Raw genomic sequence first — 20,236 nt, 5'->3', positions numbered from 1 at the left:
ATGCAGAAATACAACGAAAATGACCTACATTTTGGAGTGAAAACCTTCTTTTCTAATTTACTGTTACCCAAACACTGCCAAATGACCTTCATTTTTGAGTGAAACCCCCTTCCCCCCCCTTTTTTAGGGATGGGGGGGGGGGGGCTTGTCAAATTTAGACCAGCACCCCAAGTTAAAAAATCGTTCCTAGGGCCTTGTTTCCACAAGGAAACAAGACACCTGTGATTTATTTTCTTCTCGGAGGACGGGAGTCTGTAACGAAAGGTATATCAAATATATTTGAACTCAACACCTCAAAACACGGTGTGCAGTAACTCATTTTGACAAGCAAAAAAAAAAGGTTTTCACTTTCAAAGGGGGGAGGGGGGCACACTTCTCTTTTGACAGCATTTTTACATTACAACAAATTTTAATTTAGCTTCTCAAAAGGCGGGCACGGGCCGGCTGTGCCCCCCCCCCTGGATCCACCAGTGCCTTCAAACAACATCTATGTATATTTGACAATGGAGATAAAAAAATAACTACATTCAAATCAAGTGTGTTGTACATAATAACCTTTATTGCACTAAAATCAATTCAAGCTACTACTCAAAGTAGCTTCCCATCCGATAACACATCTCTGGCACGTGGCCCTTTAACAACAATAGTAAAAACAAGAAGTTTCAAATTACAAATAACAATATTTTTCAATAAGTATGACACAGAGTTTTGCTCTTTTTTCTTACATGTACATACAAAGTAACTGTGCTTGAATTACTGAGAAACAATGAACAAAATCATATTAACTATGATAATCGTTGCTTTTCTTTGTAGCTCTTAAAGAAAAAAAAAGGAGACGGATCTTTGTGGCATTTACAAAGCTTTTGAAATCAATGAAAGCAGCATCCAACAACACCTGTGAACATTCTGCAACATTCTACTCAACAGACTGAAAGAGACTTTTGCAAGATTGGATGGATCTGTTAAGCCCAATTTTCTAAAACTCAGCTATTATACAAGTATGTGCTTAAAAAAACAAATTCTTTTCATATTGTTCATTTGTGCATAATTTTGCAAGGTAAAATACAGCTCTTTTGAAATAAGCAAATTTTGTTTTAAAAGAAGCAGTTGCAGTTGTTTTTCTGTGCATCAACATCAAGTGAAATATGCCTGTATATTTTATCCTAGCAAGTAATAATACAAGAATGACTATTTTCCCCCCAATCTCTCATTCCTCAAGATAACAGATGTTCTTGCTGACAATGTGAATTTTCTGTCAAAATGGCGGCCTTCACAGACATGCTTGCTGAAAAATGGTATTTGTCATATACTGTTATTCATCCTACTGCACTGAGTGTGATAAAGTTTTTTCAAGTTGTCTTTGCAAGTTCACTTTATATATCACACATGATTAATGACAAAACTTTTAAAGAAAGCAGATTGATACTGTTCACTTTGCTTCAGTAATTCACATGTTAACAACTTTGTAGATTAATACCTTGGTCACATTTGGTCTACGGCGGCCGTACGGCGAGTCGACAACAGCCGTTTTATTAATTTCAATTAAAACCACCTATATGTAGTTGGTACAAAAAATGTTGAAACGGCTGTTGTCGACTCGCCGTACGGCCGCCGTAGAGCAAATGTGACCATGGTCTTAGGGTTGTACAACATGTACCCATTTAACAAAAGTTGAAATATTCCAACATTATCAACCAAAATGGCTGTAATTTACGAAATGTTTTGTAACAGAAGTTGAGCCAATGTGAATAATGTAAATAAACACCACTGCCATTACTTCTATTTTAGACACCTATCAGTGACAGCAATGCGCCATCATCTCCTATATACTCAAAAGTAAATAAAATACTAATATGTTTTCACACATATCTCTTTGGTGTTGAGATCACACAGCTACAAATATGGGGTTAAAATCTTATCAAAACAAAAGAATAACTGAATTACAGGCCTGTATAGCTTATTGTTACAGATCTATAAAGCATATAATATTTATATATGAGTAAATTTGGGTGATTGATGGTATGGGGGGCTACATTTTCATGGAAAATTACTGTAGGAAATGATCTAAGAAAGTTTAACACATGCTTGTCATATTTCAATCATTACAAAATACTCATGTTTAACCAATTTACATTATCATTCGACTAAAAAAAGGGAGAAAATCAAGAAAGACAAACACCAAGGCCCGTATTCTGAAGTCAGGTTTAACTTCGACCATGGTCTAACTCTGTGCCAAAATTATGGGAAGCCAAAAGTGTCAACACTTTTATCAAGTTGTACGTTTCTATGGTTTACTGTGCTCTTTCCTGGTTCATTGATGGTGAAGACAATCATCTATTTATACTTTCTAGACAATTATGAATGATTTGCGAGCCAAATGAGCTGAAATATGATGCCTCTACTGTTAGTGATTTATGTAACAATTGGCTCTCCATAGTTAAACCACAACTTTAAACCTGAGTTTAAGATAATACGGGCCAATGTAAATAACAATTAATACCCCTTTCATAAACCCAATTATGCGGCTAATAGCAGCATAATTTGGTCATAAAATTGGAGGACCAGAGTTATCCGCATTATTTTGATGCTGCTATTATCCGCATAACAGCAGCATCGGGACAAGATTTCGAGTTTATGAACGCATTTCCAAATAATGCGGATAATTGCCATGGTGCGGTCACAAGGTCACCCTTTTCCAACACAACCGCATCGGAGGGGGCGTGTCCAGTTGTCATGACGATTATCCGCCTTTTTCAGGACAGGCGCTCGTAAAAATAATGCGGCTTATTTTCAGAGTTTGTGAACACAATTTTTATTGAATTATCCGCATTACTCTCAGGCGGCTAATTGGAGGATAGGTTTGTGAAATGGGTATCAGTATTGCATGTTAATATTACCATGCATAACTGGAGAGAGTGGGGCAAAGAGGGAGGCAGGGGCATAGAGGAGGGAAGGGGGGGGGGAACTTGTAATAATTACCATCCTTACGATAATGAAAATATTTGGGCATTACCAGTAGTAAGCTTTCATCATGAAAAGTATCATAACATTCAATATATACATGCTATATGTGCTTGACATATCATATCTAAATTGTATCATAAATACAGGAATACAGGATGCCAAATCTTAATCAAAACTTAAAAACATTACTGTTTTGAAAAAGAAAAAAATATAATACCTTAAGGCCACTTTCTATAACACAGCTGTTTGCTTTTTTTTTTCAAATGACTTTTCTGTTTGGTAAGAGATAAGTTGAGAACTGGGGCCCGTTGCATAAATCTTTTTACCTGAGAAAACTGGTTGTTTTTACCGGAGTTTTTGCCGTGTTAAAGTCAACAGCAGAAATCAGACTAACGTTAGTTTTCAGATTTTAACAAAGTTTTCTCAGGTAAAAAGTTTTATGCAACGCGCCCCTTCTTTAGATCACAGATCATTACCCCCCCCCCCCCCGAGAAGCAAAGTGTCTCAATGACCAACTCCTGTGATGCAACAGCTTGGAGCGTGGTGGATGAACGATGTCAGCCAGGTTACTGAGCAAGCACAGTGTCTAGATTATCAAGATCTATCATTCTATAATTAAAGAACGGATATTAAATAAATACCGTTCACAGTTCATACCAGACGTTTCTTTCAGAAGTATAGAGGTAGGAGGCATTCATCCTCGGTTAGACTGGCAATATCACTATTTTTTTTTACAAATACATGTAGCAATTGCCAGTACAACCTTGGATAAATAATTCCTGCTTTTCTCTCTCAAACCCTGGTATATTTGTATGCAATACCCCATCTACTGCTGCAAGCAGGAAGTCAATAAACTAGAAGATTCCAGGGCAGCCTATTAAAACACAATATTAAGTTAATTCAAGTTCACGGTATCACACTGAATGAGAAACACGAACATCATGATGTTGTGAACAGGATGTTTAGACTTGAATTACCCAAGAGTATGTTTTTATAACTTGTTAACTTATTGTTTTGACTTGTTGTCTAACTTTATTTGTTTTGAATTGTTGTACACATTGTATATACATGAATGTTTTCGCCAGGGCATATTGGCATGAAACTGTAATACAAGGTATACATTATGGGGGAAGTCAAGAATTGATTCAAAGGTTCGAGGTCTGAGCCCCGATCACATCTTTTGGATAATATTAAAATATAACTGATACACGTCTGTAAAAACGCAATCACACACACACATGGTACAGTGTATGCTAGTTTTAACATTTGATCTTGGAGGAAGTGTAATTTATGCCTGAAATCAATATTTCGAGCAGGCTGACAATTGAAGTTTATGTTTTTGTTAACCTACCCTGGACGACAAAGTCTTCGATTTTTATTATTTTCTTTCTTAAGTCAGCACTCATAAGTGGGCACACTTCTCAAGATCCAGGGACTTTCATCAAGTGCTGATGATCCTTTGTGCATAGTGACACAGACAGGGATTTTCTTGTCTTAGAGATACATATATGTACATGAATGACATAGGATGCGCATGTGTGTAGATCTCGTATGATAATATTCAGCTCATTTACTGACCTACACAAGATGCAGGTGGTGAACTGCCAACATGAACTGTAAGTTAAATGTACTTCATACCATTTTCTTCTATAAATTCGTTCCAAAACAACATGGTCTAAACAATATCAATGTCTTCAAGAAATGAGAACAGGCAAAATGAGTAGTTTTTTTTTCATAGAGAAAAGAAGCGATAATATTTTTGTTTATAAGTGGTTAAGTGATGATTCATTAATGCATTCCTTCAAGGACATGTACATGCGCCCAGATCTGGTTTCCATTCGTCAAGTTTATTAGTTTCACATAACACTACCACTATGATACAGTAGAACAAGGAAGTGCCTCGTAAATCATAAATAATCAAGAAGTTTGGCAATATAAATGACAAAGAAACATGAAAATAGACCATATTAGAAACCAAAACGGCTTACAAGTTTTGCCCCATTCTGTTAAAAACTACATTGTACAGTATAATCACTCATGCCACATGTAACTACTCAAGTTGAAATGTTGATATCTTGAAGGGAGTTGCATGTTTCAGTTCGAGAGTAGTTCACTGCTTAATACAAAATTAACATTTTGAAACAATTTTTCATCAAATAAACATGCAAATACTCTACATGTTTGATATGTGGAGGTTTAAAAGTGATATCAAAAAACAAAAATAATGTATAAATGTCAGAATATGAAGAATGATGTATTGTACAGTGAAAGCATGTTAATTTTTAACTTCAATTAAACATAGCCTCCATGTACATGTATGTGTACAGGGGGGGGGGGTTGCTGTACAGGGGAAAAGGGGTACCCCACCCCCTCGATCTGAAGTGATTTTAAAAAAATCCAGGAGAAAAAAAAGGTAAAGAAGAGTAGAAAAAAGATGATTTGACCATGTGTACATGTACACTGCTAATACTTGGAAAAAAAGAAGAAAAAAGAAGAAAAAAAGAAAAGAAAAAAGAAACACCTACACATGTAGTATTGGTAGTTACTTACTTTTAGGTCATATCCCCCCCTAAAATTCACTGGGTCGCTTCCTTGTATATATAGCTTTATACATCAGTACACTTCAGTAGTAAATGGACTATTAATGGTTATATGAAAATTGGAATGCAATTCTATTTCTATAATGTAGTTCATGCCTGGAAATCTGTCCTACAGCCATTCATGTACATGTACAGAAAATGACAAGGGAATTTTAAAAAAAGTCCTAAAACATATCTATTAGGACTTTCATCACGCTTGACAATCATCTTCTTTCTGTATGAAAGTAACCTTGGATCACGTTTACCAAATCACCACGATGACTTTTATCAAGAAGATAAGTTATTACCAATGTTCTTGTCGTTCTTTGTAAAGCTGCAGATGACATAACGCTTTGAATTTCAGGCATTTTGCCACAACTGTTTATCACCTTGGTGATAAAGTATAATCCCACAAATGAGAGTTTATTCCCATCTTGTTTCCTTGTGTAGATACTCTAAAATATGAGGAAAAATCAGAAAAATATGTGTAGGACTTGAGTAAAGCCTCCCCTGACTGCGACTGTCTTAAACAAAATCCAGTGCATGAATGCAAATCAAACAACTTTCAAGCAGGGACTTTCCAACTTGAACACAACTTCCCCTTTATTATTTGCTTGGCGAGCCATAGCAAATGTAACGTGAAAATACTTTTTCGATGTTTACGTCGTAGAAACCTCTCTCACTTGCACACATTATATACCGCTTCCTCTCGTACATCTCAGATAACTAGAAAAAAATATATATCTCATGGAGTCTCTTGTAACCTCCTAATGTCCGTCGTCGTAGGTGGATAAAAGAGCGGCCTCTACGGGTTCCATGCAAGACGGACACGTGAAAGAGCGCATCAACCAGTCGTCTATACATTTCGTGTGGTAGATGTGCATGCACGGCAGTAGACGGATGGGATCGTTTAATTGGAAATCAAGCATACATATCACACACCTGGAAGATTGAGGGGGGGGGTGGAGAAAAAAAGAAACAGAAAAACAATGACTAGTCTATCACTCAGTTATATTGTCCTAGGGGGCCGTTCATAAAGCTGTTCGTAAGTGAAGAGTGACTTTAAGAACAACTGGCGATCCTTTCTTACACACTAAACCATCGCCATACCATTTACCGTAAGAAAGGTTCACCAGTCGTTCTTAAAGAGAAATTCCAGTAGTTGCAGTTAACACTGATTTCATGAGAAAGTCTGTAAAACAAGGCTTAATTGCCAGTATATCATCGAGGATCTAGATCTGGTACAGTTACATTAACTGGACTTTGTGAAATCTTGAAATCTACGCTGAAAAATATTCACACCGAAATTCCCAACACAGATAAGCGCACGTGGGACAATGTATAATTATTGCTCAGGGCGTCGGGCCCGACGCCCTACCCGAATCCAGTGCTTATTTGCTGATTTCTCAGCAATTACACAATTTCTTCCAGAATCCTTTGGCACATGCGTTTTATTTATACAAACAGACACTTTAGTGGTCATTTCATTGGATTCTGTACGAACTCATTTTGATATCGTTACCAAAACTAGCATTTACCTTTAAAGTCGCTCTGACCTTACGAACAGCTTTATGAAGCACTCGCCTGGGCTGCATTTTAGCCTCATACATGTACATGTATCTCAAAATGTAAAGATTCTGAGGGCAGGTCGTACCTACATGTACATGTAAAATGTAATGTGGCAATCCTGCTTTTTGTCTGAAGTCTCTCACAAGTAATTCATGTAGAAAACTATTTCAAGGCAAAAGAAGTTTGTCATTTGTGTCGTGACCATTTTCCGAGCTATGCGTTACATTTACATGCATGTTTGAATTTTGAGATACAAGGTTTCAAGAGCCCAGCAATGATATGCGTTATGACAGCAACAAATGAAAATATATTTAATGTGGTACATCTGTATTATGAGAGAATACCTATAAAACTACAATGAAAATTTAACAATAATGCATTAAAAAAACGCTGCATAGAAAAACAGCCTTAGATAGAGAAAAATCTAATTGAATTCAAATCGACAGTGTACATGTACAACTGTACATCAGTTGAAAGTCAATAGCTTTAATAGCCCTTCTAAATGGGCTATACACTTGAGCTTGGCTAAATATCAACCGAGGTCTTTTAACTGATCGAATATACTGAAGAGTTAAAGGTCAAGTCCACCTCAGAAAAATGTTGATTTGAATCAATAGAGAAAAATCAGACAAGCACAACGCTGAAAATTTCATCAAAGTCGGATATATAAAATAAGAAAGTTATGACATTTCAAAGTTTCGCTCATATTCAACAAAATAGTTGTATGAACGAGCTAGTTACATCCAAATGAGAGAGTCGATGATGTCACTCACTATTTCTTTTGTTTTTTATTGTTTGAATTATACAATATAATTTTTACGAATTTGACAAAAATTTTAGGACCTCCTTGCCTGAAGCACAAAATGTTAAAATCATGGAATTCCATGTGTTCAGAGAGGAATGAAACTTAATTTCACATGACAATGACGAGAAAATAGAAATATTTCATATAATAAAATACAGAAGAAATAGTGAGTGAGTGATGTCATTGGTTCCTCATTTGCATATACCAACCGAGATGTGCATATAACTGTTTTGTGAAATGAAGCGAAACTTTTAAATGCCATAACTTTCTTATTTTACATCCAATTTTGATGAAATTGCAGTGTTATGCTTGTTGAATTTTTCTCTTTTTAATCAAATCAAGTTTTTGTAGGGGTGGACTTGTCCTTTAATATCAGGGCTTACTTCATTTCAAAAATTATTTATACATGTATGCCTTTTTTTACCTACATACATGTACAAGTACATGTACACAAAGGGTAATCTGCTGCGTGTACATGTATGTAGATCTTCTTTACACCATGTACCCCCAAAAGATTTATAATCATGAAGCCACAATGACCTCAAATCATTGTTTGCCAGAAATACACTTGGCAAAGAGCTTGAAAAGGGCTACAGAACACGTAGAACACTTACCCGCACTTCAAAAAATAATAATAGAATTTCAATATGAATTTGGCATTAATGCATTAATATCAGCTCGGCTGTTTTACTCAAGGTTTCAAGGTATTTCAATGAATTTTTAGAATAGGGGAGACCGGGGTTAGTTGGAACATGGGGTAAGTTGAAACATTGTGATTTTCTTTAACGCCTGTAAAGTAAATTTATGCAATAATGCCCTCAATTTATTGCAGTAATAATTGAACACTGTTGTATTATTAATAGCAATAAATTGAGGGCAGTATTGCATAAATTTATTTTACAGGCTTTAAAGAAAAATATAATGTTTCAACTTACCCCATGTTCCAACTAACCCCAGTCTCCCCTACAACAAAAGTGTATGGTCAAATTACAATATAGTCTGTTGTGTTGGTTTATTTTCAACTGGTCCAATGCCAATTCGTCCAATTACCAACTCGTCGACGTCTACTACCGATTGGTCTATACCATCAGTTTGTCCACTATACACATGGTCTAAAATGTCATTTCCCTGGGCGAAATTAAAGGAGAATGAAACCATTGGAACAAGGTAGCTTGTGTGAAAACAGAAAAATCAAAGAAACAGATCAACGAAAGTTTGAGAAAAATCTGACAAATAATGAGAAAGTAATGAGCATTTTAATATTGCGATCACTAATGCTATGGAGATAGCAAATTGGCAATGCGACAAAGATGTGTGATGTCACTTGTGAACAACTCTCCCCATTACTGTAGCATATATTTCACTTGAATTGCCTCTTTTATCACATCTATCCATAAATGATAAATCATGTGTTCTTTCTACATGTACATGTACATGAGGGCATGTACATGTAATACATATTTTTTTAAGAATACATCATGGATAAAGAGTTTGTATCATCATAAGAAAAAGCAAAAAGAGACATTTTGAGGGTATTTTATAGTCCACCAAAGGGAAAGTTGTTCATCAGTGACATCACACATCCTTGTCGCATTGCCAATAGGAGGATCTCCATAGCATTAGTGATTGAAATATTCAAATGCTCATAACTTTCTCACTATTTGTCAGATTTTTCTCAAACTTTCTTTGTTCTTATTCTTTGATTTTTCTGTTTCTACACAAGCCTATTTGTTCCAAAGGTTTCATTCCCCTTTAATGAAAGTAAAAGGGATATTAAACCAACTACATACATAGTTGTAAGACGAAACGGTCATAGACAAATTGGCGATTCGACGAAGTGATGATTTGACAAAATGGTAATTAGACCAAGTGGTTGTTACTAAAATTTTGATGGACGTAATTGCATTGTGGTGGACTACCAATGGGGGCATGTGGTGAGTGGACGAGTTGGCAGTAGAAAAAAATATTTTACCATTTGAAACCTCACTCTGACTGCAGTACATGTATGTTCTGATTGGCACTGCTATTTTGCTTGCTAACTATGAGTCAGCAAATGCACAACACCTACCAGAATTCATGAAAACAATAACATGACAAATATACTTCAATTTTGTCAATTCATGACGTTTGTGCGTACTGGGCTATTAATGTACACAAATATGCCATCAACATTTATGTAAATGTAATGTACATACTGTACATAAAGGGTAACAAAAAGAATATGCATGTCTGATATTTGAATCGTTACACATCTACATGTATATTGTCTCATGAAAAACTGATCATGATGCAGACATGTGATATGAGGCTTACAGTGTGCGTAAGGATCATGAAGTGGAATGATGATGTCATCACCTCATGTTTCATTAAACTTAGCTAAGTATGACACAGCTAGTATGAACAGCAATCTCCAAACCTACACGTAGGGCTCCAAACTAACCCTTTTTTCTACTGGTCAAACCAGTTTACATGTATGTCGGACCAGTAGATTCCCAGTTTTTCAATTTTTCACTGGTCCGAACCTAAAATTTACCGGTCCCCCCAAAATAAAGAAAACATAAAAAAGACTTTAGTTTATTAGTTCAAAGTATGAACAAGCCAGTTACATCCAAATGAGAGAGTCGATGATGTCACTCACTCACTATTTCTTTTGTTTTTTATTGTTTGAATTATACAATATTTCAATTTTTATGAATTTGACAATTAGGACCTCCTTGCCTGTGTTTTTATTGCCCCCCCCCCACAAAAAAAACATACAACAATACAGTACATGTACACTCACAACATATTCATGAGAGCAATTTCTCAATTTTGGATAGCCATTTTTTAAGATAACAGAGCAATTTTTTTAATTCACAAAAGAGGAGAAAATATCGTTTGTATCAGTTTGATATATATTTTTAATGGTGGGACCAATAAATCTGGCTATTTCTAAAAAGTTACTGGCCTGACAGGCTAGTGACAGCAATTGTTACTGGTCTGGGACCGTCGGACCAGTGCCAGTGTCGCGGACTGTGTAAATTGTATTACACACAAACCATATGAATCCTTTTATTATGAAATGCAATAGGTAGTCTATAAAGTGTACTGGACAAAGATGTACATGTACAAAGAAGAATACATTTCAATCTGATATTTGAAACATTTACACATATTTTTTACTGGAGATCAAATGACCATCAAATTCAAATTCAACCAAAATTTATATTTAATATATATGTATGTAGAAAAAGCTCTTTGAAGGGTTGCTCTTAGATAGGTGACCCAATAATATGAATAAATATCAGCTGAAATACATAAACTTGGGCCAAATAATTTTTGTATGTCATGGTGTCAGTACATAACTGTTGTTTAAAGCAAACACTATAAAAGAAATATCTTCAATAATTCATTTCACTGAACGAATGTCTTTTACTCAAAATACATACTTCTTGTTTGTGAAAAGGGAAGTGCTTAATTAGTGCACTAGGATCCAGGACAATCCGATAATTCCTTCATAGACATTCTCTACAGTAGAGCTCTGATCCTCCTTTTGTCACACCTTTCCCTTTTCTCAATACAAAACAAAAACAAAGAGGCCGCTTGGGTAGGCTACGGATTGTTTTCTAAAAAGAACAATCTGAAGGACAAGGGCAGAATGGATTAGGAGTCAATGGCCAATTGGCCATAGTGTATTCTGAACTTCAGTCTCTGTAATACCTCCATGGTTTAACCAACTGAAACGGTGCCGTTCAAAGAGAAATTCCAGTAGTTGCAGTAAACACTGATTTCATGAGAAAGTCTGTAAAACAAGGCTTAATTGTCAGTATATCATCGAGGATCTAGATCTTTGACAGACTTTACATTAACTGAACTTTGTGAAATCTTGAAATCTACGCTGAAAAATGTTCACACCGAAGATCCCCAACACAGATAAGCGCACGTGGGACAATGTATAATTATTGCTTAGAGCGTCGAGCCCGACGCCCTACCCGATTCCTGTGCTTATTTGGTGATTTCTCAGCAATTACACAATTTCTTCCAGAATCCTTATGCACATGCGTTTCATTTATACAAACAGACACTTTGGTGGTCATTTCATTGGATTCTGTACGAACTCATTTTGATATCGTTACCAAAACTAGCATTTACCTTTAAAGTAACATGTATGGTTTACCCAAGGAGGTACATGTAGACCATGAAAACCCTAATATTAATAGTAGTGTAGAAGTTCAATTTATCTACACTCTGGCAAACAAATTCTCAAAGTCATTAATATCTTGTACTTTTGTTTAATAGTTTCTATTTATTGGTGGATCCAGGGGGGGGCAAAGCCGGCCCATGCCCCTTCCCCCTTTTGAGAGGTGCACTTAAAATTTGTAAATGTAAAAATGCCATTAAAACCTTTTTTTTTGGGGGGGGCTTGTCAATTTTTTCCTCAGGAAAATGTGCCCCCTTTTGGACAATCCTGGATCTGCCCCTGTTTCTATTACTGCAAACCACATACAAATATACAGACAGTGTGTGTGTGTGTGTGATGGGGGGGGGGTCCCATTATTCTATGGACCATTGTTCATAACTCCAGTGTATGGACATACATGTACCCCATATACATGCATGTAGGCCTACATGTATGCCTTCATAAAGATCTACAGGTACATACTGGGAATCTCCTCTTTCAGAGAGAAAAAAATGCATCTGATATTAAAGTTTATGGTGGTTTGACGTGTCTGATGACAAATGATGAGGTCAGGCCAGTGAACATTCAAGAAGCATGCATCATTAAAGGTATTATTTAACTTTGTGAGCAGCTGATTTAAAAAATTCTCAAACCAAGATGAAACATGTGTACAAGTGCATGTATTAGAACTAATAAACCCTGAAAACAACCATTATTGAGAATGAAAAGCTAAAACTAAGGGGCAAACCCCGATTTTGTAAATAGGCGTCTTATAGACACCTAAATAGTACACATAAGTGTATGGGATGAAATTAAGATGGTGTTTCCGGTCACTTTATATTTCAATTTTTGAAGCACTAAATAATCATTTTCGAACGCAATTTTTTCTGGGCTTCATTTTTGGAACATATCACTGACACAGGTGACAAGTGTGACCTTCTAGCTCAGATTTTTTAAAAGTCAAACCAATGTTAACCAATCACTTTAAGGGTGTGTTCAATGTCAATTTTCAAATTTAAACAGCAATATGAATCATGATTGAAAACTCAATTACAAAACACCGAACACAAACACGATCAGCGGTGCACCGCTCAGTGTCGGAAATATAAAGTCGTTTATACGTTGGCCCTCTTTAAATTTCCTGCTTTCGATAGCTCAGCCTTAGTGCTCAGTTTGACCCATCCCAAGAAAGGTCAGTTCTGGCACTTGTTTTTTTTGTAGGCTTCCACTGTGAGAGCAAATTTAAAAACGCTTCAAAACTCAATTGTGTTCAATGTCGCATTCATGATGCTCAAGGTTGTAAAAATGAGCTGATCTCGTTTACAAACGCATCTTTTTCGATGTTTAAATTTTCCTCTGAACCATGATTTGAAAGACGTTTACTTTTAACTTTAAGACTGGGAACAGCGGACATTATATCTGCGTTTTGTAATCACTTTTTCAATCATGATCTATGTTGCCGTTTAAACTTGAAAACTGTTACTGAACACACCCTAAGAGCTGATATAAAATCCATTCAGATTTGGCAAGGTTATTGATTCATATTTGTTTGGACACAGTTTGGAGCTGACCAGACAAGCATGTCTCACTATACATACATGTACATGTAAGCTATTAAAAATCATTATCTTCATTTTATGACTATCAAGTTGTTTGTTTGACCCTGAACCGGGACAAATTATGCAAAAATATACTCACTCTCTAGCCTTTTTGCTACCATCATACTGCCCTATGGGCAAGTGCTGTATAAGGCCAATTCTTTTGGCAATTCTAACTTGTTCTTCTTCAGTCAGCTGACTCGCTGATCTTCTCTGATTTGGTGTCACATGGTAAACGGGAGCTTCCTCCTAGAAATAGAACAAGAAAAAAGAATAAATCTTTTACCACATGTATGATGTGCCAAATGCAAGCTTCACTTCAGTCAATATCATCATTCCTTTCTGATTTTCACTTCACATGTAATGCACAAAATGTTACTTTGTTAAATTTTAAAAGAATCTTCATTGTGCCCATCTGACTATAGCAGCCACCTGCCTATAGTGACCACTAAAACTGATTCCCATGGAGGCAGATTGTGTGTATAAGAATCTGTCTATAGCAGTCATCCGTCTATTATAGTGACCACTAAAACTGATTCCCATAGAGGCAGATTGAGTATACATACATGTATGTATAACATTAGCCTACGAGGGGGGGGGGGGTTCAGAGGGGGCAGAGTGCCCCCCCTGACAAGTCACAACTGATCCCTGGCCCGCTCCTATGAACTTGAGGACCTTTTTTTATGCTTGTCAAATTTTTTCCTGGTACGAAATGTGGTTGAAGACCTTTTTTTTTGCTTGTCAAATTTTTTTCTGGTTGAAGACCTTTTTCTTTCTTGTCAATTTTTTTGGCGGATGAATTTGCCCTCCCTATGGAAAATCCTAGGTATGCCACTGGTGTATAAGAATCTGTCTACAGTATCCAACAGCCATCTGTCTATTAATGCAACATTTTGTGTTTCCTTTGGGTGGTTGCTATAGACAGGTTTCACTGTAAATAGTTTATACCCTCTTATTATTTCATACATGTAAGCTTTGTGAAATAAAACAAATTTGGGTTTTATTGAATCTGAATTATTTTTTATGGTGATTTATTACAACGTTATACAATCGAGCTTTTACTTTAGTTTTATAGGTGCAGAAGAATCATTTTTCAAATCTTAGACCTACATGAAACGTCAAAATTTTGTTGATTATATAAATTCAAGTTGTAAAATTTGAAAGAAGAATGTGTCTCATTTAATCTGAATGTTTTTATGGTCCATTGCAGTTTGTACAACTATTTATTTTGAAGTTTGAACATAATTTGATTTAAATTAATTATAAACACAAAACATCATATTTTCATTAGACCAAACCCTTGAGGAAAGAGCTTGGTTAATATCAAGAAGTGATACAATTGGATTACCTGGTAAACTGTACAGTATAAAAAAATAAAATAAAAGAAACCAGACATTTTTTTTTGAGCTATGACTCATCCAAATTGGAACTTCTTTGTCCAATACATCTAAGGACATTACTTCATGCAGGGAGGCCACCACCTCTTCTGAAACAACAAAAGACACATTTACTGGTACATGTACTTGCCAATATGTTCATTGTATACTCCATAGAAAACAAGACAAAGATACGTGTATTGCAATGAACTTTCATATGACAGTATAATGCAACATGCTAATTTCTAGCAACCTCTACAATGAGATCCAGTCATCCCGATACATACATTGTAGGTACAGTCTCGGGTCATAAATCAGGAACTACCTGTACATGGGAACCCTTTGTGAAGACGTTACCCTTGAATGAACTACAGGTCATTGTTTACATACGCCATACAGAAAAAAAAACACTACTTGATACTGGGAACTTTGGAAGTCTGCAAAACTTCCTCATATCCTTTGTCAAAGAATAACTCACCAACTGAAAATCACTCCTTAAGAATCAAGACCCCCCCCTTCTCATAACTACATGTAGTAACAACCTCATTTTAGGAATGGGTTTACATGTACACTACCAAAGGTGCCCTTCACTTTATTTGACAGACAAGCCCGCAGACAAGAGAGTTGCTGTACATGTATTAAAGGTCACTGCCATGACCAGCACCATTACGCAGGTAGTGGAGGGGGGGGGGGGGTAAATTACCTGATTACAAACAATACTTACATGTAGCAACTACTTAGCAATGAATTATTTGTCTTCCTTTTGTAAGATCTAATTATTTATCAGAATATTCTATAAAAATATACACATACATGCAAAACATAGAAACAAATTATTAATCCATTAAAAAGCAAGATATTTTAGCTTATTTAAAACAGTTTCAGCAACCTGATATGAAAAAGACAAAATTATAGTATATACCTGCAGGCCTACATTTACCAACCCTGACAGGCAAGAAGTGGGAACTCAACTAAGAAATTTCCAGAAACAGGAACAGTCAGAGATAGAGGAACACATGGGCTAAAAACTTGTATTTTTCTTTACCCTAAGGGCCTAACCTACAGTGTAAAATAGGAGCATTCCTACATGTACATGTATAATAGTCCACACTCATCAGTTATTATGCAGTCTAGAGGACTGTTGCTTGAGGTGCAATGTAATATTGGTGGTCAGTTATTCACAGTCACAGGCTACATGTATGTAAGGACACAGGCTACACACACGATAACAGGATATTAGCAATCAACTTGCACTACATTAAACAAAGGTGTTACACTCGGTCACATATTCAGCCCCGGATCATATGGGATGAACATTTAATCACCTGATCTGGATGAGGAATATTTTCTGTTTGTTTCTTTGTATTTATATCAGCAGTTTTCATGAAAAGAACTGTGAATGTCTCTACAATTAACTGTAAAAGGCACAGACCTCATGATCATGTGTATGCACTTGACTGTAAAGGTGTCACTTTCCAATCCACTTCATGTTAAGTCTGACAACAGTTCCCGGGGAGGGTCCAACAGGCAATTTTTTACAAAATGATAGGTCTCCAATTACGATCTACCTTCTCTTTCAAATCAGGGTGTTTTTTTATTAAGATATTTTTTTGAATAAAAATTCCCATTCCATATTTTGTGGCAAAGTTTGAAAATTTGTTTTTGGAAGAAATAAAGTGTGTTGAGTTGACTGCAACACAATAGAGTACCGAGGTGATGACGTCACTTTCCTGGCATTTCAGCGTTTATACCATACCTCGGCAGGGCACGATGAAAAACTGAAACTACAGAAATTTGGTAGGAATTGGTACATATGGGGGCCTTACATATGACCTCATGAATACATAATTATCCCCACTGAGGGAGGGGGGGGGGTACTTGACCAGAAAAGTAGGAGGGTAGTAGGTATGTGCCGCGGGCGAGACAAAAAATGGGGGCCTTGGAGCGGGCTTATTGTAAAAAGGAGGGTCCTCTGAACCGGCTTCGGAACTACAAATGTTTGTGAATACGGGGGTCCTTGGAACAGGCCGCCTGCGTGTGAGTGCGTATGTATCCCTATGGAACGTGCATGCAGCTAGCCCAGCTGCACGGGCGCCGGGTTCGCTAGTACAGAGGCAATGGTTGGACTGCGCTCTGCGGCCGTTTTTTTCACCAAAATCACGGCACATTGTAGCAGACCAATACAACCGGAACGGCATAACGGAAAATATGCGAAGCTTTGGAGCGGATTTCTTTCTTTTTTCTCGATAAGAAGAAAATGCTACATGTATGCTTTGTAGCGGCTTTCTTTGTTCTTTTTCTCAATAAGGCAAAAATTTGAGTGTAAAAGTGGGCGTCCCCTCCGCGGCACATACCCACTATGCATTATATACTGAGTGCCCCCCCCCAGGTTTGGACGTTGATAGGAGGCTGCCTTTCCCAAGTAACAGAGAAGGACTGACTCTGTTTTTTATTTGAATTTTAATAATGTGCAATTATATACATTGAATGTGCAATATTCTCTCAACGGTTTTTCCATGAGGGCTCGCATGCCTCTGGGCAACAGTACTGAATTTTACTTTTGCAAGCCCTGGCCTAGCCTGGAGGCGTCTGGGGAGTAAAAAACATTTACTTTGTGGGCTTACTCCCCAATGACGCCTGGTAGTGGATCCCATTTATCTCTGTGTAGGGATGAGATTCCCACGGTCAAAGTAAGGCTAAATCAACACTTGTCCATTACGTTTGGAGCCCAAATTAACGTACATGGGCCCAAACCATATTAACCCCCGTTAATAATAAATTTCATTATGTTTATTAACTAAATAGTACTAAATTTGAAAAAACATAAGAGCACGAGCGTTAACTTACCCAGTCTGTTTACGTCACCATTTTAGAATCTTTTGTTATCGATACCAAGATACCACATGCATGTAGAGCTGCAGTCTAAGATTTAAGAAATACTTGCATTGGATAATAAATATTACGAATCGTAAAATATTTGTTTTAGTCAAAAAATATCATTTAGCACGTGTTGTATTTTTGACCGAAAAAAGTATTTTACGATTCATGATATTTATTGGCCGATTAAAGTATTTAAAAAAAATCTAAGTTGGCAGCTCTACACACGTGTGGTATCTTGGTATCGATAACAAAAGATTCTAAAATGGCGACGTAAACAGACTGGGTAAGTTAACACTTGTGCTCTTATGTTTTTTCAAATTTTTACTATTCATTCAATAAATATAAGGAAATTTATTAACGGGGGGGGGGGGGGGGGGGGTTAATATGGTTTGATATAGCGGACAAGTGTTGATTTAGCCTTACTTTGACCGTGGGAATCTCATCCCTACACAGAAGGTGGTTTCAGACCGCCTCAAAGTTCGTCAGTTCCAGGTATTCTCTGATCGGGAAATTTACCCCGATTAGAAAATACCAGGTATTTTGGTAATGTGAAAGCAAACTACGCATAATTTCCTCGAAAGAAAATACCCGCTAAATAGTAGGTACTTGGCGAAATTACGAGAACTGTCGCAGGGATTTTTCCAAGGTCGCAGCAAAGCAATTAACAGGAACTATTAGCCCAGCATGTCGTTAGGCGCGGGAGCTGTGGGTGGCTGCTGGGCTAGTGATTTTGAATCTCGCGCCTTGCCTGCTTATCAGACTATACTGCGCATGCTCGTAACTTCAGGAACTTATCCCGAAGGATATGCTTCGGGGCTGGGTGAATGCAGGAATAATTAATGGGTATTTTTTAGCCTAAAAAAGTTCTTGTAATTAAACAGGGATTCTTGTGATCGAGGCGGTTTGAAACCACCTAGAGATAAATGGGATCCACTACCAGGCGTCATTGGGGAGTAAGCCCACGAAGTAAATGTTTTTTAGTATTTTACTCCCCAGACGCCTCCAGGCTACCCTGGCTCATGGAAAAAACATTTTCTTACTCTTTTCTCCTCTTTCATTTCTACTTTATCCATATTTAATTATTTGATTTCAAATTGTATTAATGTAATTACATTGTACAATTTTTGTATGTTTTTTATGGCCAAATAAATAAATAATAATAATGATCGACTAAATTAGATCTTACATCTGTACAATTTCAATAGTCAATAGCCAAATAAGAACCTCTTAGTCTTTAATATGACCATATCTTTCAAATTCTTATTGCACCATTGAATGATTGAGGTCTGATTGATCATGATCAACAACAACAAGTTGATCATGTGCTATCTAAAGAATACAAATCATAAACACTTCTTTGATTTTTATTGTGAGGTTGAGTAACTTGACCTTGAGTTTAGTTCAATTAGGCCTATGACTTTCGTGTTTTCTGCAAGTCATGACGTAAACAAAGCCCCGGCCCCTCCAACTTCAAGTACATGTAGGCCCTAAATGTTCTTTGAAAATTAGAAAGGCAAAAAAGCCGTATTTCAGTCTCAAACCTGATATGGGGGTGGGGGTCCCAATCGCTCATGGACCTCGGCATCGTCGTGGAGTAACGAAATGTCATCAGCTGTTTGTCCCTGCAGACAGTTCCCCATCTTGAGTCGAGTGAAGGCCAAACGTCGTCAGTTTGCCTCTGCTACGACGGTAATTTTCAGCTGCAAATGCCAAACAACGACAGCATACTCAAAACAGACTCCCAAGAAATGAAGTCGGTTTGTTGTCAGCTTGGTTATAGTGGACATATTAACCTATTCATGGTGCTAAAGTGTTTACTTGACGCTGGGTCGGAGAACTCTTCGTTATAAATTCGTGCACGGCAAATTACTTTGGGAAGTTGCATACAAAATACACAGCAATATGGCAGCTCAGACAATAACATGCCTTGTATAGGTGCTACGGTTTTCACCTCATATACGCATGTAAAATAGTTCATTTTTGATGTCGCAATAAAGCAATTTAACTACAAGTAACTGAAGTAAGTGTATTTCTATTGTCAAAAATAATATCAAATTTAAAAGGGCAATAATCGTGACAGTAAATTACCTAAATATGTATTTTGCTGACAAGAATTAAAGATGATATATCAATGCGCTCTGCAATTTCGACTCTGACGTCATCTTATTTTGTAAACAAAGTTTTGTACAATGAGGGGTTCCCCTTTGAGGCAGTCATGTGTGTATGAGAAAGAAAATCGCAGGATGAAGCTCATAAATTTGGATTCTTTGCCGATTCTTTGTCCTTTGTTCCTTTGTCTTTCTCTC

At 36.7% G+C, this 20,236-nt stretch overlaps 1 protein-coding gene across 1 annotated transcript; it reads right to left on the bottom strand.

Moving 5' to 3' along the window:
- Positions 1-3,763: 3,763 nt before the first annotated feature.
- LOC121423644 (RING finger protein 11-like) lies at positions 3,764-19,853 on the bottom strand. Its single transcript, XM_041619059.1, has 3 exons — positions 19,472-19,853; positions 13,775-13,923; positions 3,764-6,485 (listed from the first exon to the last, which is right to left on the bottom strand). Exons 1-3 carry the CDS (start codon positions 19,568-19,570, stop codon positions 6,311-6,313), a joined length of 423 nt encoding a protein of 140 aa, XP_041474993.1. The 5' UTR covers positions 19,571-19,853; the 3' UTR covers positions 3,764-6,310.
- Positions 19,854-20,236: the final 383 nt, after the last annotated feature.

The sequence above is a fragment of the Lytechinus variegatus genome, chromosome 11 (assembly GCF_018143015.1).
Source record: "Lytechinus variegatus isolate NC3 chromosome 11, Lvar_3.0, whole genome shotgun sequence".
NCBI classification, from domain to species: Eukaryota; Metazoa; Echinodermata; class Echinoidea; order Temnopleuroida; family Toxopneustidae; genus Lytechinus; species Lytechinus variegatus.
This window is presented reverse-complemented; position numbering and strand designations above follow the sequence as displayed.